Consider the following 27109-nt stretch of genomic DNA (forward strand, 5'->3'; position numbering starts at 1 on the left):
ACCAGCACTGAGATTGAAGGCAGCAAACTAACACGCTTTTGGAATACAGACAGGAAATGAGAGAGATACGGCAAGGATGCCGGCATTTCTCTCCAACCTACCACAACAATCACAACATCCAGACAATTCCAGAAACTCCTGAAATAGTGTAGTCTGTGAATCCGTATCTCCAGTATCTCTTCCACCACATAGTAAAGGATAAAGAAACAGAAGATAATCTCGCAGGCTGCCAGGAAGAAATCAAAAGCTGTGACGTAGCGGATCAGTTTCACAGGCTGGAAGTGCCAAGAGGGTACCACACCGCCTGTGGCTGGGAATTCAACCAATAACCTGCAATGCAAAAAGAATAATTAACATAACAATGGATGCTAGACCTAGGAAAGGAAGTACATCTGCTCTGATCCTGTACTACTGAGGTGAAAACCACTGCCATTACAAGCTACCTCAAGCTGGGAAACATGTATGATATGGGTGGAAACAGGGCATGCACGTCATAAGTATAAAGCACGGGGCTACCTCATTTATTCAGTTACTAAGTAACATCTAATCAGTCTTCAGTTTCCTAGTTCCCTTCCCTTGAAGGCTGTATATCCAAGACACTCAATACCCACGTGCTACCTGGAATAGACTGTCCCTCTTTTATATTAACACAGCACTGGTTTCCACTACATCCCTACCTGAACTGTGCAGGCTCATGGTGTAAAAGTTCAGTGATCCAATAAACAGAACTTGTGGAAAGGCTGGAAGGCTGAGTCAGGAGATGCCAGCCCGCCATCCAGGGAGCAGCATGTAAAGGCACACAGGTAAAAAGCCATGGAACACATGGCAACATATAGATTAACGAAAATGGGCTGAGTTTACGTGTAAGAGCTAGTCAGTGGTAGGCCTGAGCTAATGGTCAAGCAGTTTTAATTAATATAAGCCTCTGTGTGTTTACTTGGGTCTGAGTGGACCAGACGGGACACAGGAATTTTATAAGTGGCTGTGGGACCTTGGTGCTGGGTGAGCACAGGAAAATTTCAACCACAAGAACCACCTTCCCATTGGGGCTCTGAGCTTCTAAACCACCTAGGAACTTAAAAAGAAATTGGAGTAATTTCCCTGATGGGACCATCTTTAGATTCTAAGGATGATGCAGGAAAAAAAAAAAATTTAAAAAAAAAAAAAAAGCAAAACAACACACTGAAGACATCCTGAAATTAAACATTTTCTAGTCTGCCAGAGTTGCCTGCCTATTAGAATCCTCTTCAAATCAACACTGGGATCATTATGAAAAGCTTAATGGCAATTATAATCAATTCTCATTCATTTCTAATAAGATCTACTTGATTTAAAGAGGTTATGTTTATGTTCAGCAAAAGCTGATAAATATAAATATCGGCAAAGTCTAACTGCCTGTTAAATCAGAGTTGAATTTAATGTGAAAATTATAACAAAATCCTAATATTATGAGAATATGTCCTGACTTCCCGTGGAAATCTACGTGCAGATGACCAACGTGAGTGATCTGGGGTGTTGCTGATGTGGCATGTTGGGTAAACACTGACAATTCTTACCTGCTCTGTTATTTTATTTAAACTAGCACTCACTATTTATAACACTACACGACTTGTTTCTTCTGTTATCTTCCCTGAATGCAAAGCTTTCCAAGTACAGGGAACTTTGTTTTGTTCTCTGACATATTCAAATAGCTGAAAACAGTAACCGGCACCCATAGGTCCAAGAGCAGCTGACGGAAGGCAGAGTAAGGCCAGGCAACAGGACCTTTGTCACAGTTTCCAACAGTGGCCGGGGCAACAGAAGCACAGCCTATGCCTGGAACCTGGGGTGTCCCACAAAAGTGGGGATGCTCAGGGAAAGGAGATGAGGTTGGGTGGCCAGAGGACTTGGTGACAGAGGCTGGCCATCCTTATAAAGGCCGAAGATAATGGTTTTTAAAAAAAAAAAAGGAAAAAACAACAACAGAAACCTACCTACAGTGCTTTGCCTGGACAGGATCTGGAAATGAGATAAACTTGACCAGATTTAAGGTTCTTTCCAAGTCATAACACCCCAGGATCTTAAATCCCTTATGCAAATATCCATTTTACCGAGTTATCACCCCTCCCCTGGGCTCTATCACCCCTCCCCTGGGCTCTATCACCCCTCCCCTGGGCTCTATCACCCCTCCCCTGGGCTCTATCACTCCTCCCCTGGGCTCAGCCCTGATTCTTGGTACCCTCCCTTTGCCAGCTGCATGAAGCGCCTCTCTAGTGCGTCTCCAGAATGGCTGTGCAGATTACTACCCGGGCATAAGATGGCTTACACACCTGACCACACAGAACAGGTTAATGTTCGCGTTGTACACTGAAAAGTCAATGAAAGTCGCTCGGGTCCCCCGGTCCAGCCAGAAGTTTCTCCTGAGGCCAGCAATCTGAGCAGCCGTTTCCTCCCTGGTTCTGGAAAGATCCAAGTAATAGCCCGCTCCACTGTATGTGGCAATGATTCCCCAGTGGCTGCTCCCATTCAAGTCCTTTTCACTGGTGTAGACCCACCTAATTAAAATAAAAACAACAGGTCAAATTAGGGAAAGACTTGTCACAGCTTGGAAGACAGCTGCTGTCTGCTGGGAGAACGTATATACAAAGACGGCATGCTTGGAAAAACGTTTCTATTTCTTCTCTTAGTCACTTCTCATGGCTACTGGTCTCAGTTTGGTAAGAAGGGCCCCAAGGCTTAGTAAATTCGATTTGTCCCCAATATATTTGAGCTTAAGAGTCTAGAACCCACCCTAGACGGGTCTGTCCACAGACATGTCCTACCGTACCTTTTCTGATGCCTGATTTGAGGCTTACACCCCTCAAAGGCCCCAATGGAAACTGCAGACAAGAGGGACATGTGCACTAAGTCACCCACTGTCTCTCCCTGCTTCCGATGACATCTGTCTTACAGGTGTTCAGTAAGGTGGGGATGAGATATATGACGAACAGGGACTGGCACAGAGTAGCTGTACCGATGTCTCTTACCGATGGTGTGGGACAAAGGAACAGCCCAGAAAAGGAATTGTGAATCTGTACGGTAGCACTCAGGTACCCACAGAGGCCAAAAGAGGGCATGAATTATCCCCTTAAACTGGAGGTGCAGGGGGTTGCAAGCCTCCTGGGAAGAGTGCTGGGTTGCAAACCTGTGTCTTCTGCAAGAACAGTGTGTGTTCTTAACCACTGAACCATTCTTCAGTACCCCTAAGTCTGCACTTTAAATAATTACATTCTAAACAAAAAACAGATTTGTAAGAACTACTAAAATGAATTATTGGATAATCTTGTTTGTCCTAAAAAGATAATACTGAAGCATTTCACAGCCTCTAAAGGTTCAGATCACTCCATTTTCTTGGGCTATATGATTGACAAGTCAGTCTTTTTGAAATATGCAAATAGAAACTAAACAAGGAAGAGAAGGTCAGAGACAAAGGACAACTTGACCCAGGCCTATAAGAGAAATCTTTCTGTCTGAGAAGGAAAAAAGAATGAATGCCACCCACTGGACACACGGCACAGACACTCACGCAGTTCCGTTTCGTGGTCCAAATGGAGCCCTGTCCTCACTGCTGACAGAGTAGACATCATAGCACTCTTTAATTTCATCTCTCAAGTCCTGAGGAATGGAGCAGGATCCATTTCTGACTCTGAGTTGGCGTAGACGAGGCACTCCGAGCAGCAGGTTCTCATAGAAAATGAAGCTCCGGTTGTCCGCTTGCGTGTGGTTCCCTGTCTGCGCCTTCCAGTACAGCCCATCCAGGAAGGCGCCTTCTGTGAACTGAAACAACAGATTCTGGATAGGTTCCAAACTCAGAGGCTGGCTGGCTGGCTTCTGCTTGGAGCATATGTATAACCCAAACGTCACCAAGTCTTTGAGCAAGGAGAGCGATAAGCATAAGGCCAGGTTGTCAGAAAGATCTGGGTCTGGATCTTGCTGTCATTTCCGTTGCATAGGATTTCCTAAGCTGGGCTCCCACATTTGGGAAATTCATCTTTTTCTGGTCAGAACACCTGGCACAATATCAGTATACTCTCACTTCTGTGTTGGGACTAATGACTGAGAGAAGCATGTTTCATAAATACACAAAGACCGTTAACTTTGCTTTCCCTTAGGAAAACGTAACTTGTAATCCCATAACCCCACATAACCATAACTCTGGCATGAAAAGGTAAGAGTGTCAGTTACCTTCTGTACTGGATCTTTTTCTACCTGGATTATTTTGCTACATGTGGAATCCTTCACCCTACCCCTCCTCTTTGTGGCTGGTGTTATTATCATGGAAAGGCACATGTGAGAAGTTTCATGATGGGACAAAAGGCTCTTCCTCAACGGAGAACAGAGGCAGTCATTTCCCCATGCATTACAGGGCATCCACAGAGACCTGTCACACTGAGCAGGGTCAAGGTCAGTTTTGTACAACTCTGGGTTTTAATGACACGTGTTCTTACATGTTAAAAGGCTGCAGTGGCCCGGTTTTCTCTATGCCCAAAACCAAGAGCTCTGACTTCAGGGATTAATAAGAATTTCCCACATTATTTCTCCTGAGAGAAACAATAATTTCCTTTTAAATTTCCTCTCCAATTTTCCAAGGTTCTGAGCAGCACACCATCTGGACTGGCTTAAGCACTGTCCTATGTTACTCAGTGCTTAGTGTCTCCTAGTTGGAGCTTAGAACTGAGGAGAAGGCTAGGTTGAATTTTACAGTAGCAGACCTTTGAAATGGGTCTTATTAGGAGTTGGACACATTCTTGGAGCTGAGGGCACATGCCACTGTCAACAAAGACATGAATCACAAAAAGTAGAGCAGTGTTTGACAGCCAAACTGCCTACTTGGGACTTGTGTCATAGGACATTCTCAGTCATCATACAGAATTATGTACCAAGTGAAGAATAAGCTATAATGAAGCAGCAATCATACTTTAAAAAAATTCCAAGTCTTTTCTTCTCCAGCCATGTGACCATACACAGGTAAGCACCCTGAATTTCACTTACCTCGTTTATAAACTGGGGCATGCATATTAGTATATACCTGATAAGATCACTAAAGGAATTAAATAAAGGTATAAAACATTCAACTCTGTGCAAAATGCTTTCAATGTTCTCAATAAATACCAAAAGGAACAGGAACTCTTCATGACATACTATAACTCATGACTCCTGAAGATACTCATGAGTTGAACTTATGACACCAAATGAGTAATTTTCAGAGACAAGGAAGTACTTTCAGTCATTTGTAAATACCTTCCAGAAGTCCTCCATCGAAGAAAGAGTTTTAAAGTTAGTCTTCTCTGTTTTAGACACTGGGGTGTCTATGAAAAGCTGTGACAATGTCCGCGTGTAGTAGTACACATTGGAGCTCATCATGCCATAGGTCACTGGAACACAGAAAGAATTGAGTGAGCATCAAGAGGGACCCCCCCCACACACACACACACATTTGCACAGCTAGCAGCCTCCTGGAAGGGACTGTTCCTGGTAGGTGGACGTTTTGGATGAATTGGTGTTCACATAAGGTCACCTCTCACCTTTGCCTCCCTCTCCTGCCAATTCCCCAGGTTATCCCCATCTCTCTGCTCACATAAGAAACATGTAGCTTCGATATCAGCCTATGTGAAACAAAACAGGCCCAATGCTGAGTACTGAACTGACTGCCAACGTGTGTATTGTTTGATCTCCTACTGTCTTCTGGCCCAGCTCTGAAGCTGTTGAGACTGCTGTGTTCAGAAGCCGACACAAGCCTTGGCATCTCCTGAGTCTGCATTTGTCTGTCTACTCCCCTGTACCCCTGGCCCCTTCTTAGTTCTCCCAGATCAATTCTTGTAGTGGTATTTGCTCCACCCATGACCTTTGGCTATAGGCCAGAAGGAGACAGTGCTTCCTGCCTCTTAAAAGGAGAAGGAGAAGGTTACATGCCTCTTCTCCCTAACCCTGCCTCCAAGGTAGATTCACTCTGGTCAGATCAGAGGATGACTTCAGCTGTTTACTCCATTTTGTATTCGTGAGTATATTTTCTCAATGTATATTTTTTTCTTTTTTTTAAAATAATTTTTTAATTTATTATGTACACAGTGTTCCACCTGCATGTATGTCTGCACGCCAGAAGAGGGCACCAGATCTCATTGAAGATGGTTGTGAGCCATCATGTGGTTGCTGGGAATTGAACTCAGGACCTCTGGAAGAGCAGTCAGTGCTCTTAACCTCTGAGCCATCTCTCCAGCCCCTCAATTTATGTCTTAATAAATCCTTATTACCCATTAAATAGACTCACTACAACAGGCAGGAAGTATCGCCTCCTTCAGGCCCCATAGCCCAAGATCATGGGCAGAGCAAATACCACTATGAATTATTCCTCCCTGTCCTCTCAAAGCTCCGAGACTAACCTCCACTCGCTTACACACCTGAGACCTCTGTTCCTTTGTGCATCAAGGGAGACAAACCTATTTTGCCGCTGGAGCCCTATGCTCATCTCATCTTGATGCAAGCTGGCAGAGGATCCGCTAGCCTCAGCCACACTGTGGGGAGTCTCCTATCCGACAACCATATTGCTCCCTTCTCTGTGGTCACCTAAGCCTACAGGTGGTAACCTTTCCCAAGGGGCTCTCCTTCTTCACTGGTCCCTTAACCTGTCATGTCCTTACAAACAGCCCCTTTGTTTAACTTGCTTTAATTACTACTTTGGATTGCTATCCGCTTCCCACATGTCACTCAAATCCCGGATGGAATACTGTAATCCAGGTTATGGCCCCACTGTTTAGCACTCATGGATCGTAATGGATGGGCCACGGAGGAGGCAGGAGTAGAGTCTCATTGCTGGTCATGTTTCTTACTTCCTGAGTAGCTGTTTTTACTCTATAAGCTACAGAACGAGAACAGCTTCATTCCTATTCCATAAGGTGTGATAATTAGCTACCCTATAGGACTTATGGGTGCTTTATAAAAATAGCTCAAATCTACTTAGTACAGGGATAACAGTTACAAAATGTCCAGTCATGTTGACTTTTCCTTTCTAGCTCGTGTGCTACAAAGCATCTATTAGAAACTCAGGACTTCCCAGACAGCAAGGTGGCTCAGTAAGTAAAGGTACTTATCACACTTATCCCTGGCAACCCAAGTTTAATTTCTGAAACCCATGTAGAGGTGAGAGGAGAAAGCAGGAGTCCTTTGGCCTCCACATGTACACCACAGCATGCCTGCTTCCATACACACATCACACATACATTTGAAAATGAAAGCTATTAGCACTTTATCAAGTACTGGTTTATGCTAGAATTATTATGACCATGGGTATAATGTGATTCCTATGATTCCTACACTTTGCTAAAGACAAAAAGCTTCAAGAAGAAGAGACTTATTTTCTGTATCTTTTGGCCACGGTGATAAACACACAGATGATTATTTCTTGATCCTGTAATAACTTGTATTAAACTGATTTTTCTTAAATGACTGGTAAACCTGTCACCTTTACCCTTCTATTATCAAGCAGCATATCAAATTAAGATTATTAAAGGAGAAATGTAGTGATAATAATCCAACATGAGTGTGTTTGAGAGTTCATCTCAAGTAATCACTTAAGCAAAAAATTAACAGAAACCCATAATCCGTGCACTTGTATAGAGAGTATATTAAATAATTTCCAGGTCTTCACCTGCCCTTCTATGATCTAATGTATTTAGAATACAAACAATGTTCTTCATATGATACCTGACCAACTTCCCACTCCAACACCAGACTGATCCTAGTTCAGCATTTGAAAGTCTAATCCATTCAATGGGACAGTTATTAGACACAAGTATTAACAAGAAGTGATCTCTCCCTCCAAACAAGGGCCTTGTCAGTTCTCAGAAAGTGTGCCGCCTGGCCAGCTCCCCAACCCCCACAGGGATAGAAAGAGGCGCCCTGGGTGGCAATGCCTGTGAATTCGTCAATATGAGGGACAAAGGAGATACAAAAAGGGATGGTGGAAGAGCCTCACAGTCAAATAAATGATTAGGTTGTTACTTTCAATTAGTGTGAACTTAGGTGTACTGTGGGCTCTGGTTAGTACAGGACATTCTGGGGCATTTTACCCACTGGTCACTTTTGGAAATGATTTGTTGATGGGCTGAAATTGTGGATATCATATGGTATAGACACCACCTTGAAAGGTGTCCCCTTTGTCTTCCATTAGTCTTCAGACCAGATACTGGTGTTTGCTGTTGAAATTCTCAGGATCAGTATTAGCTTTCACAGCTTCACTCAGAGGGAAGCAAACTTCCACTATTTGTGACACACACACACACACACACACACACACACACACACACACCCCGCTGGACATCAGAAATGATGCTTCTAGCACTGAAGGACTAAAACTGTCTGGCCACCATGAACTGTTTCTGAATAGTGTCAAGATATGGCTGACCCAGTTATCTGGGTGCAACATTTCCACATATGCCCAGAGCAGGAACAGTGTGAGTACATGTCAGTGGCAGCTCAGCTCAACATCAGACAGTCTGGGTGAGAATCTCGGCTGGGTTCCACAGAGTACCTGCCTCTGGGCTCACAACAGAGGGTGCTGGTGTCCCCAGATCTTGAACAGCTATAACCAACCTTCCTGAGCGTGAACTTGAAAATGAGCATAATCACGCTCTAAATGAACTGTGACAAGAACACCACTGTGTGAAATATATAAACATAAATGGAGACTGGAAAGGAAGATAAGCACACACTTATACGATACCAGGTAATGGATATGTAGGAGTGTGTGTGTGTGAGAGAGAGAGAGAGAGAGAGAGACAGACAGACAGACAGACAGAGAGCATGTGTGTAGCATGTACACATATTCAACCTGCCATTTTTTCTCTTAATCCCTCATTTTCCATTTTTCCAAAAGAAGACAGATTAAAATACATTAATATACAGGCTACCCTTGAACACACTGGCACAGGAGAAAACTTCCTGAACAGAACACCAGTAGCCCAGGCACTAAGATTGACAATTAATAAATGGGACCTCATGGAAATGAAAAGCTGTAAAACAAAGGACACTGTCAATAAGTCAAAACAGCAGCTTACAGAATGGAAAAAGATCTTCACCAATCCCACATCTGATAGGTATCTGATTTACAAAATATATAAACAACTGAAGAAAGTAGACATCAAAAAACCAAATAATCCAATTAAAAAATGGGGCACAGATTTAACCAGATAATTCTCCATACACAAATCTCAAATGGCCAATAGACTTAAAGAAATGTTTGACATCCTTAGTCATCAAGGAAATGCAAATAAAAATGACTCTGAGATACCATCTTACACCTGTGACAATGGCTAGGATCATAAATACAAGTGACAGCTTATGCTGGAGAGGATGTGGAGCAAGGTGAACACTCCTCCACTGCTGGTGGGAGTGCAAACTTATACAGCCACTACAGAAATCAATCAATCTACCTCAAGACACAGCTATACCAATCTTGGGCATATACCAAAAAGATGCCCAACCATACCACAAGGACACTTGCTCAACTATGTTCATATTAGCTTTATTCATAATACCCAGAAACTGGAAACAACCTAGATGTCCCTCAACCAAAGTATAGATAAAGAAAATGTGGTACATTTTCACAATGGAGTATTATTACTCAGCTGTTAAAAAAAAATAACACCATGAAAATTGCAGGTAAATGTATATAACTAGAAAAAAAATCATTCTGAGTGAGGTGACCCAGACCCAGAAAGACAAACATAGTATGTACTCACTTAAAAGTATATATTCACTACAAAGTAAATGACAACCAAGCTATAATCCATAGAGCCAGAGAAGCTAAGTTAGAGGGAGGGCTCAAGGGAGGACTACTGAATCTCCTTGAGAAGGGGAAATAAAATGGGTACCACAGGTGGAAGTGGGGGGACGGGAACAGGAGGAGTCAGGCTGGGGGAGGATGGAAGGAGAGGGAACTGAAAGAGGCAAGTGGAATCTGGGGGCATCTCTGGGATGAGCTAGAAACCTAGCGCAATGGAAACTCCCAGGAACCCACATGGGTGACCCTAGCTAGGACTTCTAGCAACGAGAGGATCGGAACCTGAACCAGCCATCTCCTGTAACTAGGCCAGACTTCCAGGGGAGGGATTGGGACACAGCCACAAACCTCCGACCTACAATTTATTCTGCCTACAAGAGGTGATCGTTTAGGTGGTGCAGAAATTGTGGAGTGGCCAACCAATGGACTGGCCCAGCTAGAGATCCATGCCACAAGGAAGCCCACCCCTGACACTGCCTAAAGGGCCAGGACCTAGAGGCTAGATAGTCCAGAGACCTAGGGTAGAACTAAACACGAGTGTGTGTGTGTGTGGGGGGGGGGGGGATGACAAAAACCCCACCACAGGCTACCGAACATGCAGCATGTAAACTAAGAGAAGCTGCCTCGAAAACCATGACGAATCAGTTCAAAGCAGCCAATGATACTATTTTATTCATTGTTGAGAATCCATAAGTTTAAACATTAAAATACAAATGTAATACAGCATAGAGTTCCATCTACTGCATTTATTTCAATGGCTAGAAGCAAAAGAAATAAATTCTAATTTCATGAGAGAAAAAGAAAAATGTAAAGTTGACAGGAAAGCATAAGCAAAGGAAAACAAAGGAAATTTGACAAAAACATGAAATCTGAATGTGTTAACCTCTTACTAGATAGAAGAAAGAGGCTTTAAAATTTTAAAAGGCAACTTATGGATTTTTTGTTTGTTTGTTTGTTTTTTGGTTTTTGGTTTTTTGAGACAGGGTTTCTCTATGTAGCATTTGCACCTGTCCTGGATCTTGCTCTGTAGACCAGGCTGGCCTCGAACTCACAAAGACCCTCCTCCCAAGTGCTGGAATTAAAGGCGTGAGCCACCACTGCCCAGCAACTTATGGATTTTTTTTTTTAATATAAGAAACCTACTTGATATAAAGTTAAAGAATGGAGGGACACTTCATGTTTGCTACAAAAGCTTACAGACCTGAGATCAGTCTTGGCCCCATGTGACACTGGTAAGAGAACCAGCTCCACACAGTTGTCCTCTGACCCCCAACATGCAGCCACCACTAACACTGGTGCATGACATCGTGCACACCATAATAGATATTTTCCAAAAGGAGTAAGTATGCTGCTTGCTTCGTTTTTGTCAACTTGGCACAAATTAGAGTCTCCTGGGAAGAAGGACACCCAAGCAAGGGATTTCCTCCACCAGACTGTCCCGTGGGTATCTGTGGGTGACTGATGTGGGAGGGTCCATCCCCCTATGGGTGGTGCCACCCCGGGCAGGCATATGGGAGGCTGCTGAACAAGTCAGAGGAAGCACGTCAGTAAGCATTGCCCTCCACAGCCTCTGCTTCAGTTCCTGCCTCCAGCTCCCGCCCCGGGTCCCCTCGAGGGTGGCCAGAAAGCTGCAATAGGAAGTCAACCCTCTTCTCCCCAGGTTGCTTTGTGGTAATGAAAACACGGCAACAGAAGGTGACAGCAGTTACCTGACAAGGGAGATCAGAGCGTGAGCACTGGCTCTGAAGAGAAGATCAGTCTACACTGATCTACACCATCAACCATGACGTCACTCCCGGAAATGCTTATGGGTTAAGTGACACATTATCAAGATGCATGAAATGATACATGTAGTATGAAAATAAGCAAAATCACATGGGAAACTCTAAAATGACAGACCTCTGTTTAAGCCCAAACACAAAGTAAAACCTCCTAAAACAAAGGTAACAAGCTTAAGCAGATAACATCCTTATGTAATAAACTCTGAAAACTCGCTAACAAAAAGGAAGATAGGTGCGTATTAAATCACTTAGCAATTTTAAAAACTGCTTAGAAAATCGTAACTGTCACAGAAGGTAACTACACACAGCAGGTGCAGACTCCAGTCCCAGAGTCTGCTGCTGCACAGGAAGCTTAATTGTTTTTATATCTGTATCTCACTCCCTATGTTCTCATGGGATACAATATGAAACTTAACTTGAAGGGACTCTTGTCTGTAAATGCACGGTGCTAAGTATAAATCAAAGAGTTACTAGGTTTGAACTGGTGGAGCGGTCTTCAACTGGCAGGAAGTTCTCCAAACTCGTGAATGAGCAAATGAGTAGGAAGTTCTCCGAATCAGTGAAAGGAGCAGGAAGAGGGAGAATGGAAGCAAGTAACGTGCCGGCACTGAGGAGCAGCTCCGCACACAGCACTGTGGAGTTGCAGATATTCCTCTACACTGTGAAGACGTGTCGCTGTGACTGGTGTAATGAAAAGCTAAATGGCCAATAGCTAGGCAGGAAGAGGAAGGGCAGAGTCACCAGACAGATGGGAAAAAGCAGGATGAGCATAATGGAGATGATGAGGTAACCAGCGTGGAAGAACATAGATTTTTTAAAAAAGAGTTAGTTTAAGTTATAAGAGCTAGTTAGAAACAAGCCTAAGCTAAGGCTGAGCTTTCATAATTAATAATAAATCTGTGTCATTTATGTGTGTGTGTGAGCTGACAGCCCAAAGACAAAGTCCCTCTACACTGAGGTGCACAGGACAGCATCCACCCCCCACCCCCCCCCCAGACCCCCACTCCACCCAACCCCCTAACCCCTACGCCGCCAGTCCCCCACCCCACCCCCGCTCCTTCCCTCCCTCCCAACATGACAGATGCAGGGGACCAGTAAGAAAAAAAAAACAACCCAGAGATTTCTAAAATGAACAAGAAAACACGACGGTTGTGTAACTTCAGTCAGGTTCTTAAGCACTCCATCTTGGGTTTGTGTCTTTGGCCTCGTTCACAAACTTACTCCATCTGAAAACTTACTTTTCCCTCATATCAAAGAAGCTCCGCTTTGGTTGACCCGGTACAGCTATATATTTTTTTTAAGTTCTTTTGGCAACTGATGTTCAGTCTGGTTAATTATTCAAATTCTAGGCTTACTTTGCATTAGAAAGATGCTTACATATGTGATATTTGAAAATGCTGAGTAATTCTAATGGACATGTTAATGTGAAAGCCAATATGGTTTAATATTTAAGCACGATCTCTGTGTTGGGAACAAACCCAATCTCAGTGTTCTGTGCTGGATGAGCTAAGAACAGGAAAGTCTGAAACATTCCATCTCCCACTCCCTGAATTTCAGTGTAACAGGCACATGCTTTCCAGCTTTGGCATTTTGGTGTTAGAAGACATGTCTTTAAAAAGGTCACACCATGAATATAAGGAATGCAATATGCTGAGCTCCCAGAAGAAGGATGGTGGCTACCAGGGTTGGAAGGAAAGCAGGTGATGATAGTCAAGAGACACAACCCTCCCAGTCAGCAGAACCCTGCAATGTAAAACCTGAGAGACGGTGATGGGAAAGAGGCTGCCTTCAGCCCACAACTGAAATAAACAGGGCGAATTTTCAGATGATAGAAATGCTCTAAATCTGGACTGTGGTGGTTAAACCTCTGTACATTAGAAAAATAAATGAATCAGATGCTTAAGTGGATGGATCTTAAAGCATGTAAGTTACCTCTCATTGAAGTTGTTCCCTAAATAAAGCTTTCTTCTTCCAAAGGAAAAAGAAATACAAACTCATGTCATTTTAAAGCTTGTTCATGGTTATTTATTTTAAGTTTCTGGATTTTCTCTGCTGGCAGATTGTGCTTTGCTACCCAAGATGATTACATTTCAGAGCTGCGGTCAGACCATTATCTTCATGGTAGGTATTAAACTAAATATTTAATAATTGTGGCATATCTACCAAGCACCAGGAATAAATGATAGGTCATTAAAACAGAAAGTAATAACATGAAACTTAATTTAGATATTTTTTCTCTAAGCAAACGTTCCTGGGTGAGTTACACTCTTGAGAATATTTTTACTTTTTGTTTCAATCTACCAGCTTATTATAGGGAGTGTAAATGAGGGACAGGGATGAAGATGCACACACGGGGAAGCTGCTCTTACCTGGAGCCAGCTCGCTAGTCTCTCACCAAAGAACATTATTAAATGAGTGATTAAATTCTGATTCTCTCCACGTACAAAAAAGACGGACCCTTTTCTGTGTGGCCGCCAACTGTTAAGCACCCTCAGTCTACATTGGAAGGGTAGGTTTCTTCTTAGGAGCTTTGCAAAAAGCCTGGGGAGCAGGATGGCACAAACCGGCTCCCTTGTCCCCATAAAAGGCCTCAGAGAAGATGTAACAAAGCTCTGTGCTTCAGGGCCAGCAAGATGAACAGCAGTTAAGGCACCTAACAAGCAGGCCTAGTGGCCCGAGTTCAAGCTGGAACCCATACAAAAGTAGAAGGAAAGGAATGACTTTGCAAAGTTGTCCTCTGACCTCCACAAGAACACTGTGCACATGCATGCCTGCACACACACACACACACACACACACACACACACACACACACACACACACTTTAAAAACCCATACTCCAACATGCTTTGATTCAGGATACATGATTTGCCTGTAACTTTTCTGGACTTGAAAGCCAAGAGTTCCTGAGATGGGTTTTGAGCTACGGCTTCCCTCCCTTCCCACCCCAGAGAACGCATGAACACACAGAAGTAAGAAGGGAGGGATATAAACTAGGTCAGCTACATTTCCCTGAAAGCCTAGTGATGGCTGAAGACTTGGAAGGAGCAACCCACTTTAAGGAAAGCAGTGACGCAAACTGTCAGGATGGGAAAGGGGACTTTGGAAGCCATGTGCCAACAGGAGCCATGTTGGGGAGCACTGTCTCCTGAGAGTTAAATGTGATCTGATCTGAAAGCTAACATCCAAACCCTTGGCTGGGATTTTTGTATGCAGCAGGTTTCTCGTGCTTCTCACAGTGAAGTTGGTCACAACTAACAATGAACTGGCCAGCAAAGAACGTCCCCAAATTCCAACCTGAACTGGAAACCATACTGAGAAGAAAATTGTTAGCTTGACTCTTGTTGCTCACATGCTTCTCAATTGTAGCAGGAATCTTAAAAAGTTCTTATTAATAAAATCAAACCTGTGGCCAGTTATTGGGGTGACAGCTGGAATATCAGAGAAGCAGAACAAGCCACAGCTACCTCACCTCGCCAGTTCCTCAGCTGATCCTGTTTCCTCAGACTGGAAGCCTCTGTGTCCTCATCCGAATGGATCTCAGCTGAACTGCTGCTCAAAAGCCTAAAAGCTTAACCAGCCAAATGCTTCTAGTTTCTGGCCTTTGTATATCTTTCTCTTTCTGCCATCACTCCCTGGGATTAAAGGCTCCCTTTCTGGGATTAAAGGCGTGAGTCACCATGCTTGGCTGTATCCTTGAACAGATGGATTTCTGCCTTGGAATGCTAGGATTAAAGGCGTGTGCTACCACTGCCTATCCTCAAGTTTAATATTGTGGCTGTTCTGTCTCTGATCCCAGATAAGTGTATTAGGGTGCACAATATTTCCGGGAACACAGTACCACCACAATTATGATTTATGACAGGCTAAAAACCCTCAAAAACATTTCCATTAGAGAGGGAAACAGTGTACTCACAGATGCACAAGACTATGAGAAAAAGGAGGTAAGTGACCAGTTCCCGTAACACACTTTTAAGATATTTCTCTCGGTTAGTGTTGCTCTCTTCCATGAGTCTTGTTCCCCAGAGACCTTTAAAATAATGAAAAACAAACAAAACAAGGTCATCTTTCTTAAGAAATTTCACAAGTGGCAAAAGGAAAAATGAAATTAATCGTAAACCAGTTCTCACATGGAACTATGAATACATAAGAGTACTGCATGTGACTCAGAAGTCACTTAATTTCGTATACACCATGCTCCACCCCCCTCAAAAGTACAAAATCCAAATCAACCCAGTCATTTTTATAACTTCTATTAGTGAGTATCTTTAAAAGTTTAGGAGGATGGAAAAGAAAGGCAATTTAAAAGATTTAGCAATTTGTGTCACATAGCTCTTCCTCCTGCTTGGTACAGGGTACATCTGGTATCCCCCCTGCTAAACTTAGCTAAGTCAACGGTTTGACTACAGGGTAAACCACACTGAGGTCGCAGCAGTACAAAATCCGAGTTGTTACATCATTTCAATTTGGAAACACCTATGGAGCTTCTAGCACAGCGGCAGGAAGGCTGCTCTGGCCCCTCTTTGTCCTGTAAGAAACATAATGGCAACTGACCACGCTTAGTCTGTTTAAGCTGAGCAGGTTTGTAAAGGGCCAGTTAATGTGGCTTTAAACTAACAGCAACAGCTCATGCAGCTCCTCCGGCTTTCGTTTGGGAAAAACTACGATCAGCTGCCATGTTCTGTATTTCAGCAGACGGAAAGTGTCAGGCTGGTGAAGCAAAGATGATGTAACTCTCGGAGAGGTTACTGGAGAGAATGACAAGTTTGGGATTCAGCCAGCAGGCAGTATGGTGACTGTCCGAGCCCCTGTTAATAAACAGTGTAGTCAAGTCACAATGCTGGATCCTTGGGAGAGCCTTAATATCTTCCCTAAAACACTAACTTCTCAATCCTTCCAGTTAGGCTATGGGCAGACATAAACCTGGCTCCCATATGTCACCTGTCATTCTCTCTAGACCTTACCCCCTTCATTAACCCAAATTCAGACCACATTTGAGCCAGAAACAAGCCACAGGGAGAAAGGGGGAACACTGCAAAGTTTTTCACATCAAGGAAATGAGGTCATCATTAAGCTTGACAGACTTTTTATAACATAACAACATAAGAGCTCTACTCTATTAAATCTAGATATTCCATTTTCCTTTTCTTCCTTTAAAAAATTAGCATCTAAATTTCAAGGACAACATGTTACTCATCTCAGGTCTCACCACTCAGAGAGGTGAGCACAGTTTCTGACCAGATCTGCTGCTGCCAAGAGCTAGTATTTGTCAGGGAATTGCTCATGCAGAAGAAATGCAGCAAGTGGAATGTTTATTCATTGAAACTCTATCATATCCGAGGGTTTTTGCAAATGTAGATGACATGGAAAATTACAAGTCAGGCTAACACTGCAGCCAAGGATCAGACTCAGCAGCCCCAGGTACAATCATTCTTCTGTCTTTGGGTAGAGATCTTCTGGAGGCCAGGCCTACAGTATACATGCATGTGATGACTGCTAGTCTCTTTAGCATCTTTACTGCTATGTGGTCAGTGATTTTATTCCTTCCAATGGTTTATAGACAGCCATGCAATAAGGAATAGATATATTTCATGCAAATGGTATTCTCTGACCTTTAAATAGAAACAGACAAAAAACCATGACAGATTTTTCTCAAGCCAAATTTACAATGAATTATGGCAATTTAATTCAAGCCCTTAAAAGGAAATGAAAAGAAACATCCCCTTTTTCTTATCTCTATATGCTATCATGTATTTACTTTTTCTAAATTACCCTATCTACCTCCTAAATATTAACAATCTTTAATTGCTCCCCCCAACTGGGTATATATGGAGGTCTTTCTTAGGAGATTTTCAGAGACCCCTCTGCATCAGTGTCCTGTTGCAGATGACTTCCCCAGTTAGGCTGACAGGCAGGAGTAGTTTAAGGTGCACATTACATGGAGGTTCAGATTCACATGCCCCAAATGAATGCTCTTCTTTTTTCCTCCTCTAGAAAGTTCTTCCTATTTGAGCAAACGGCATCAAATCTGAGGTCCATCTCAAAGGCAGCTCTCCTCTTCTTCTTCACATGGAGTTGGTTCTGTAATTATTTTATTTTATGCATTGAGACAGGGTCTCACTCCTTAGCTTAGTCTGACCTTGAACTTGGAATGCTTCTCCAGCCTCTGCCTCCTGAGTGCTGGGAATGAAGACACGCACCACCACATCAAGCCTGAATCTGTAACTCTGATGGCTTCTGTCTTTAATCTAGGCCTATAGCATCACAGCCTGTATGCTGACTTGCAATTCTGGTCACTTTTTTTTTTTTTTTTTTTTAAAGATTTATTTATTTATGTGTACTGCAGGCCAGAAGAGGGCACCAGATCTCATTATAGACGGTTGTGAGCCACCATGTGGTTGCTGGGAATTGAACTCAGGACCTCTGGAAGAGCAGTCAGTGCTCTTAACCTCTGAGCCATCTTTCCAGCCCTCTGATCACTTTTTTATGTGTCAGCTCTCTCCTGACCATCCATCCACTCACTGTAGCCTCTACACTCTTCAGTCTGGCGTACGCTTATACTAATCCTGTCTGAAGTCTCCATTACTCCAAATGCCTACAGGAAAGTAAGTGTACCAGCTCCCTAATGCAACATTCAGGTCTGCTCAGCCTTGTTCCTGCTACTGTTCCCCTCCAGAATCCATCCCCGCTTCAAGTGTGGCTCACTCTGAACCCCTATAAAGACCTTCACTGACTTCCTCAGGTGAGACAGATTACCTTTTCCTTGAGTTCCTCCCATAACGGCACTGTAACTACTGATTTGCAGCCATTTCCCCTGCTAGACTTGGAATCGGAGCAGCCTGAGATTTGGGGCCGTGTATAATTCATCCACGCATGCCTAGGATCTATTATCACAGCAGCAATTCTCCTCAGGTTTATTAACTACATGATCACGTTACTGGTGCAACTTCATCACACCTCGCAAGCCCTAGAGGGCAAAGAATGAAAATGGAAACTCTTCGTTCAAAGGTTTGGTGCAAATGAGAGAAGGAAACGGAAGAGAGGATGCCAGGTGTGGAGTACAGCTAAAGAGGGAGTCTCTGTGTCCACATGCGGGGTGCACAGGCACACACAGAGGCCAGAGGAGCCTCAGGAGCCTCTCCTCAGTCTCTGTCTGTCTTAGTGAGGGTCTCCATTGCTGCAGTGGAAACACCAAGACCAAAGAGCAAGTTGGGGAGGAAAGGGTTTATGCATCAGCATTGCCGTTCATCACTGAAGGAAGTCAGGACAGGCACTCAAGCAGGGCAGGATCCTGGAGGCAGCAGCTGATGCAGAGGCTGTGGAGAGGTACTGCTTACTGGCTTGCTTCCCATGGCTTGCTCAGCCCACCTTCTTATAGAGCCCAAGACCACTAGCCTAAGGATGGCCCCACCCACCATGGGCTGGCCTTCCCCCATCAATCACTAATTAAGAAAATGCCTTACAGCTGGATCTTATGGAGGCATTTTCTCAGCTGAGGCTCCTTCCTCTGATGACTCTAGCTCTGACAACTCAGCTCTGTCAAGCTGACACAAAACCAGCCAGTACACTGTCCACCTTGGTTTTGAGACAGAGGCCGCCCTCTGCTGGCCAGGAAGTTGCCCAGTGAGCTAGACAGTCGTCTTGGCTTCCCTGCTGGTGGGATTGGAAGCACATGACACCACCACACACTCAGCTTTTTAAACACTGGTTCTGGGGATCAAACTTAGGATCTCCCTAGCCTAAGGGAAAGTTCTAATAGCCAAATGTGAAGGTGGAAAAATAAAAAAAGAAAAGAAAAAAAAAACTAGTGAATAAGCCCCTTTTCCCATTGGGTTGTGTGTGTGGGGGGGGAAAGGGGGTGTCCTTCTACTCATCAGCTGGGGCTGAAGGCCAATATCAGCCCTCAGGTATCCTTGTTTCCTGCCTCAGTCATGACTAGAAGCTGGGTGTCCCTTGGCCTCTACCAGGCAGATTGAGCAGAATCAGGCCAGGACCTTAAGTGGCAGTCATGAGGAGGAAGGCTCTGGCTACCCTTTGGTACCATCAGGCTCTGGAGAGTTACTCCTGCTCTACGTGGCCACCACAGGCATAAAGTATGTCTACCCTCATGAGGCCACAGGCCACAGTGATGCCTGTGAGTGAAGGGGTTGAGCACTCCCCTATATTTCTGGCAAAACCATGGCTCTGTCCTTAGGGAGGGTCCAGGAAGGGAGTATCTGGAGTGGTAACTGAGATAGCAGGCAGACAGAACCCTAGAAAGGATCATGGGAGACTAGTCACATGGGAGGGCAGCCTGCCCATTAGCTCAGCCACATCTCTCAGCAAGATTTCACACAGGATGGCTGAGGGATGGGTCGTGAGGAAGGGCTGAGAGAAGATGCTCGAGACTGGGTGCCACTGACCCCACGGTGAGGAGACCAGACTCCACACTGGCTATAAGCATCAAGTCTGAGAGACGGCCCCCAGCTCCCCACAAGGTCTAGCCTAGGACCCACCTCTGAAACATTTCTATACTGAGGTGCCGCCTTCAAAAACTGATAAGTTGATACTTTGGAAAAGCTCCAAAGATCTCAAAAAAAGTTCCAAGGAGCTGTGTGAGGTATTATTTTAACTGTAATCCTACTAGCCAACTCCTGGAGGGATGAAGCAGGAGAGAGAAAGTCCCAGGCCAGCTTGCACTATGAAACCCTGTCTCAAAAGACCAAAATTTTTTTAAAAACACCCAAAACATGTCCATTAATAGGGAGAAGTTAGGGAAATGGGGTGTGTAAGTGTGAATATGATAAAAATACACTGTATGCATGAAAGGAATTCTCAAATATAATAAAAATACTAAATTTAAATAAAAAAACCATGTCCCTCAACTAAGTAATGGATAAACAAAATGTAATCCACATACACAGTGAAACAGGAGCCTGTCATGTTCAGGAGCAAAGTTCAGGTGCACAATGGGGCAGGCAGGAGCTTGAAACCCGGCTACACAAAATAAGGCAGACACAGCAAGGAAAATTCTGATTTCACTTGTAGTGGATTTATACATGACTATGAAAAAGTCTGGGGAAAAAACAGTTAAGGAAACCATACTGTTAGACATATATCTAATACCCACTGAGCTCTGGCCAAAATGGTAGATGTGATGCTGCATGTACATCAGCACAATTAAAAAAAGAAAGTAGGTTCTTCCCCTTAAGGTAAACTAGGAATTAGGATACACAGAGTCGATGATATGGTTAACTCTAAGTGTCCCGAAGAATCAACATTGAAAAAGTAGGGAAATACAAAAAAACGGCTGACTAAAATTAGGTATCGGCACAGCAGGTATCTGTGATAGCAGGAACAGCTTTGGGCTCCAATGCCTGTAATTAAATCCTAGCTCCAATATTTAATAGTTGTGACCTTAGGGAAGTCATTTAAGATATAAAAGCCTTGGTTCCCTCATCAGGAAGATGGTGTGATGATAGCTTCCACAATACAGGGGACAACCTATGGACCAAACCATAACCATAGAAAAGGTGTCCAGAGTGCTGAGCACAGTGGCCAACTCATTGCCACTTCACAGGTTAGGGCGCAGTGCCTCGGCCTCTCTACCCCTGACATACTGGGTGGGATGGTGCGCTGTAGTGGAGGAAGAGGCCGCCCTGTGCTCTGTAAGATGTCAGTACCATTCTTGCCTTCTACCCAGCAAGTGCATCCCGCCTCCCACCCTGGGTTGTCAAAGCCCGCAACACATTCAGATACTTCCAAATATTCCTGAAGGGGCAGAAGTTCCCCTCCGCACACTTGAAAACTTCCTATCTAGGATAACGCTTTGCTGGTTTAATCTAGAGATTTAAAACAGGCCAGATTAATCAGCCACTGCACACAATGATCATGAGCTGCAACTAAGAATGGAGAACCGTATTGGTTATCACTTTGGTGTGGAACTATTTAGTACAGCCAACTTCAGACCTTTATAAACCTCAATAACCTTTCCAATAACTGGATATGCTCCTCTGTAGACCTCAAAAGGGAAGGCAGAAATGCAAGTTAAATATAAGACAAAACAGTGACGGCCACTTATCAAACAGACACGTCAGTGCCAGGCGCTGCTTAGTTCAGGAAAACTAAGAGTAATCCTCGCGTTCATTTAGGCCCTAGCAATAAGTGACAGAGATTGCTAACTGTGGACAAAAACCCATTTCTCCCCTGCTGAATATTTTTCAGCGATCCTGACAGTATCATTATTTTTGTGGATTAAGAATTTGCCAGTGGATTAAAGAGGTAGATGCTCTTAAATAAATGAATGAATGAATGAATGAATGAATAAATAAATAAATAGATAAATAGATAAAGAAAGAAAGAAAGAAAGAATTTGCCAGTGTAGCAGGAGTCAAAGTAATGAGTGTTATTTCTGAGATGATATCTGGGGCACTGTCATGAAAGCACTCAGATGTCCTTGCCTCCTCTGGCCCAGGCTTCCAGCACCTCTTCCCTGGTGGCCTTGCTGCCACACCTGCCTCCCTGCCACACTTGCCTGGCTATCTACCTCTGGGAACCATCCAGGATGCTAAGCTGCTGAGTCCCGATCCTCCAGCATGCTCTGCTGCGGCTTAGAAGCCTCCAACTGCTTCTTACTGTTTAGAGATACATTTTAATGGCCCAGTTAGATGCAGTGTACCCCAGAACGAGGCTTCAGACAGTCCTACACCCCGACTACTCACTGCTAAGAGGATAAGTGCTTTCACTGTTAGTTATTTTACATTTCTGGGAGATGTCCTTGGGAAAATAGTGATAGGCTACTGTAGCTTAGTTTCTTTTATTGATGTTAGCAGTACCGCATCTTCATGCTAAATATTTAAGACATGTGGCTTACTTAATAAGTCACAAGAATGCCAACTACACTTCTTCATAACAGAAATAAAACTTTCCAAATTTTCTATAATGAACAGTTTCCCAAGTCTGCTCTCCTGTGAGTTACACCTTCGATGGATGCATCATCCCATTTTATTATTATTATTATTATTATTATTATTATTATTATTAAAGTTTACTAGATATGACCGAGGGAACAGATGCAGAGATGCACAAGGCAAGACCCTGGAAAGGAACTCACAGCTACCATGGTCTCTCCAGTGTCCCCCTCTCTCTCAGAATCTCTACAAGGTTCCTACCGATCAAGCCTGTCTGTCTCATTATGAGTTTACTGAAATTCTTCTTTAAAAAAAATAAACACATATATATGTCTAAATATAAAAGCATACATTTTATTTCATTGTCTCCCATTATTGAGTTCAAAGTTAAGTATATGACCAACTGCTCAAGCTGATTTAAAATCATGTGACTTTCCATTATTTATTAGCTTATAAGAAACTTGTATCTCACATCAGTGAATGCTTTTTAAAAGCACTTCTTACATAAAGTAAGAATCTGTTTCATACGGTTCTAGACATTAACAAAGCATTAGTGTTTTCCTATTCTATTAATATTCTATTCATGTTACCTCAACAGGATGCTTTGTTTTTCACAATGCCCCAATCGCATTAACTAGCACACACATGTAAAAGCCGTGTAAAAAGGCACTTTCATCATTTTTAATAAATGTGAAACACAACACAGCCAAGATTTGCTGCCCATTTTAGATACCTTCTCATTTGATTATTTCAACACATCGAGGGTTATGTACTACCCATTTCTTTTCTAAGAGAAAACTTAAGGGTCAGAGTAGTTAAATAACATGTTCAAGGTCAAACAGTAGGAGAACCAGGATTTAAATGTAGGCCTGTCTAAACCACATTGCTTCAACATCTCGATAGTTTCTGTGCTGGACTGGGAACTGCAGACAGAGGAGGCGGGGGACAACAAGAAGTATCAAGATGAAACTCTTAAAGGTGGGGAGTAAGATAACTAAGTGGGTGAGAGTTAGTAAAACCCTTTTCCACGGATGCCTCTGGTGGCAAAAGTTTGAGAACACGGGTTTCAATCTGCTGTTGGAAAATCTGCGTTCTCTCCAGCCTTGTGGAGAGTTGTGTGCACGGAAGGCTGACACATGAATCAGCTGGTATCTGGAGAAGCAATCATCTTGTTGGAATGGCCGAAAACATTATTTTAAAACAGACTTCCAGTCTTTAAACACACACGGGGTAGGGGTAATGTTTTCTTTGCAACTGTTACATCTAGAAAGAGAAATGATCAAAACTGCATTTCACAGGCGTTACTGTATTCATGTCGTCAACAACTCTCCTCTCCACCAATCCTACCCATCTAAAGGCATCTCTCTCAAAACATGGGTAAGCTGTAGTAGCTCCCTTCCTAGACTAGCTGAAGGGATATGGCGCATCGCCGCCAAAAGAAAAGCATGGGAGCTGGAATAAACTTGTTCCTCATTTTGTGACATTTAGCAAACACAAAGTTTCAACTATCATCAGTTGTACTCGAATAGTCTCTTTTCTCCTCCACAAGCCCCAGACACTCCCGAAAACGGCTTTCTCCTATTTTCCCTAGTGTGCTAGCATCCTAAAGAGAGAGGGAGGCGCCCTAGGAATTCGCACCAGCAAGGGCGCAGTGGAATTCCGCGCTGGGTCCCGGAAATCGCGCAGAGTGAGAGGAGGTGGGGAGGGCGCTCGGGAAGGAGGCGGGAACGCAGAGGACGAGGGTTCGGGCCCGCAGGCAGGCAGTTCTCACGCATGCACCGGACACCGCGGATCCTGTTCTTACCTCGCAGCCCGCGCACCAGCCTCTCGGCCCAGGCCACTCGGGGCGGCTGCCCATCCAGGGGGAGGTGGCGATGCAGCGGGTCCCCGCCGCCTGCGGGGCTGGGACACGGCGCGCCCTGGTCCTCTAGCCGGCGCCTCCTCCCGCTCGGGTGCCCGGCGCCCCGGTAACTCCCCAGCGCCCGTCCGCGGGCGCCCGCCGAGCTCACAGCCGAGGAGGAGGCCGACCTGCGGCTGCCCGGGCGCCACTCCACGTCCATCTCCACCACCATCCCTCCTTCCTCCCCTTCCACCTCGTCGTCGTCGTCGTCCTCCTCGGCCTCGAAGCCCGGGTTATCGCGGCTCCACGCCTGTCTGGAGCACGACGAGAGCGGAGGAGAAGGGGAGGCCGAGGCTCCGGCAGGGGGGTCCCGCGCAGCCGCCTGCCGGATGCGTTCCATCTCGATCTCCAGGCCCCGCTGCTCCCGGAGGCCTCCCGGGACGGCCAGGCCGGCGCCCCCAGCCGCGCCTCCTGCAGCCAGCCGGCCTGACCCGGGAGCTCGCGGTGCGGGCGAGCGCTTGGCATCTCCGGGCGGCTGCGGCTGCACGCGGTTGGAGTTCACCATTGCGGTCACTGGCGCCCCGGCGCGCCCCGGAGCGGCGCTGCCCTCTGCCGCAGGAGCCATGTTCTTTTCTTCCCGGGGTCCGCCGCCTGCTCCCCGCCCCCGCCCGCCCCCTCGGCCCGCCTCCGGGGGCCAGGCTTCGCCTCGGCTGGCCTCAGGCGCGGGGAAGTGGCCCTGGCGGCCAGCGCGCGTGGGTCCGGAGCGGCGCCCACGTTCCTATGGGGTAGCTCGCAAAAGGAGGGAGTGCTTGGCCGCCCAGCTTTTCCTCTGGAAAAGGAGTGCTGGATTTATCCATGCCTGCAGGACCTCGAGATAATGCATAGGCCCTGGCCATCCCCTGCCTAGGTTTACCAAGGCCCAAAGAGAAGAGTAAAGACTGATCCTCTTGTTGCATAGTGTGAACTAGTGAAATCTAGCTTGAACTGAAGGCTCCAGGAGGGCATACAAACCTATCCTTCATTTAAAAAACAGAACAGATCACCAAGGCTGTCCCGCCTTGCACTTGGTGGCCCTCATCCCAGATTCTCCTGCTGATTAGGTGATTTCCCCTGTCTCCTCTCTCCAGACATTCTGAGGATGCCAAGGACTGGGTTTTGGGACTGGTGGCTGATGCCTCCACCATTATCTCATTTCCGCTCCTGCCTCAGGCCTTAGGTCTAGATGTTCATTCCTCCCTACGCCCCAGCTGGCACATCCATCTTAATGCTCTGCAGCTGGTTCATGCTGAGTCTCCTCCAAGCTCAATTTTCTATGGTGTCCTCATCTCTTTGAAATCCCATATCCCTGGTTGAGACTTGTGTCTCTCTCACTTCACTTCTAAGGCTTCTCTTAGGATATTCTCCTCCTCCTCTTCGGGTCCCTCACGGGTCTCCCTGTCATTTCTACCCTCACGGGTCTCCCTGATTCCCGCTGCTAGCATGGTCATTCCACACTGGAGGGAGTGATTTCTGTCAGCCTCACCACCTTCTTTAGCTTCGGGGAAAGGACTGGACTAGAAGCCTTCAAGAGTGCTACGCCCCCTGTGTTCTCCCCGCCCCCACTCTTGCCAGATTTGCCAGATTATAGGATCGGCCATGTTGATGCATAAAGGAGTCTATGGGATTCTAGCATAAGTGACAGCATCTAATTTCTGTAGTTTAGCAAATGTGCATGATCTGATCCGATGTTAGTTTGCTAGGCTTGTTAAAACAACCTATCTCATGCTGTGTTCAATAATACAAATATATTTTCTCAGAATAGGTTGGTTGGCCTCCCCTGAGGTCGATCTTGGATTGCAAATGGCTCATTTTGCCTGTGTCTGCCTGCTGTCCTCCCTTGGATATTTTTTCCTCCTCCTCCTCCTCCTCCTCCTCCTCCTCCTCCTCCTCCTCCTCCTCCTCCTCCGCAGCAGCATAGTGGTTACAGACAACTATAATTGTATGATTTAAACTTAGTTGCTTTGAGAAAGACCCAGTGATCAAGTATAGTCATATACTGACAAACTAGAGCTTAGGAATTCAATGTATGAATTTGGGGGCACACAAAATTCAGTCCTAATACTTTTCTAGAATTTCAGTGATGCTCCAGTCTTTGTCTGTGTTCATTATCAGCACCATAGAAACAGACAACTGCAGGACCTGGGGGGACGTTACTTCACTTGTGCCTGTGAAAGTAGAAACAATGGCAATCCCTGCCTCGTAGGTTTGTAATGACTAGGTGAATTGATACGTGTGTCTAAGACCATCCCTTTCAGCTGCTGTAACAAAAATACCATCACCGGGTGGCTTAGAAACATCTACTTCTCACAATCCTAGAAGCCGACATTTCAATGCATGGTGCTAGCAGAGTTGGTATGTGTGGAAAGTCCTTTCTGAGTCACAAGGCACCTCTTAGATGTTTCTTCATGTGGTGAAAGGGACACAAAGCCTGTGTTGGGATTTGGATCTTGAATGTCCTTCGAGGTTTGTCTGTTAAAGGTTCAGTCCCCAGATCGTGATCCTGTTGGGAAGTGGTGAATTCTGTGAGGTGGGACCCAGAGACGTTAGGTCATCAGGGACATGCTTCTTCTTGAGGGGCATTGTTGTCCTCCCATCTCTCCTCCTGACCTCCCCTCTCCTACCCTATCTTCTGGTCACGAGTAGCACTGTCCCACCATTTTGTGTGTGTGTGTGTGTGTGTGTGTGTGTGTGTGTGTGTGTGTAACCTACAATGGTATTCTCATTCAGAAGTCTAAATGTCTAAATGAACAGAGCTAATAAACCA

General features: G+C 44.9%; 1 protein-coding gene across 1 annotated transcript in view; it reads right to left on the minus strand.

The window, feature by feature from the left end:
• The window catches only part of Pkd2 (polycystin 2, transient receptor potential cation channel), a 43355-nt gene extending 18389 nt beyond the window's left edge, over positions 1–24966 (minus strand). The window contains exons 1-6 of the mRNA XM_036200515.1: positions 24271–24966; positions 15494–15607; positions 5260–5393; positions 3545–3795; positions 2310–2534; positions 102–330 (exon numbers count right to left, since the gene is read on the minus strand). Of these exons, the coding sequence (XP_036056408.1) occupies positions 102–330; positions 2310–2534; positions 3545–3795; positions 5260–5393; positions 15494–15607; positions 24271–24931 (1614 nt within the window). The 5' untranslated portion in view covers positions 24932–24966. The remainder of the gene's footprint in view (positions 1–101; positions 331–2309; positions 2535–3544; positions 3796–5259; positions 5394–15493; positions 15608–24270) is intronic.
• Between the last annotated feature and the right edge of the window lie 2143 nt (positions 24967–27109).

Source organism: Onychomys torridus, chromosome 10 (assembly GCF_903995425.1).
Source record: "Onychomys torridus chromosome 10, mOncTor1.1, whole genome shotgun sequence".
Classification (NCBI taxonomy): domain Eukaryota; kingdom Metazoa; phylum Chordata; class Mammalia; order Rodentia; family Cricetidae; genus Onychomys; species Onychomys torridus.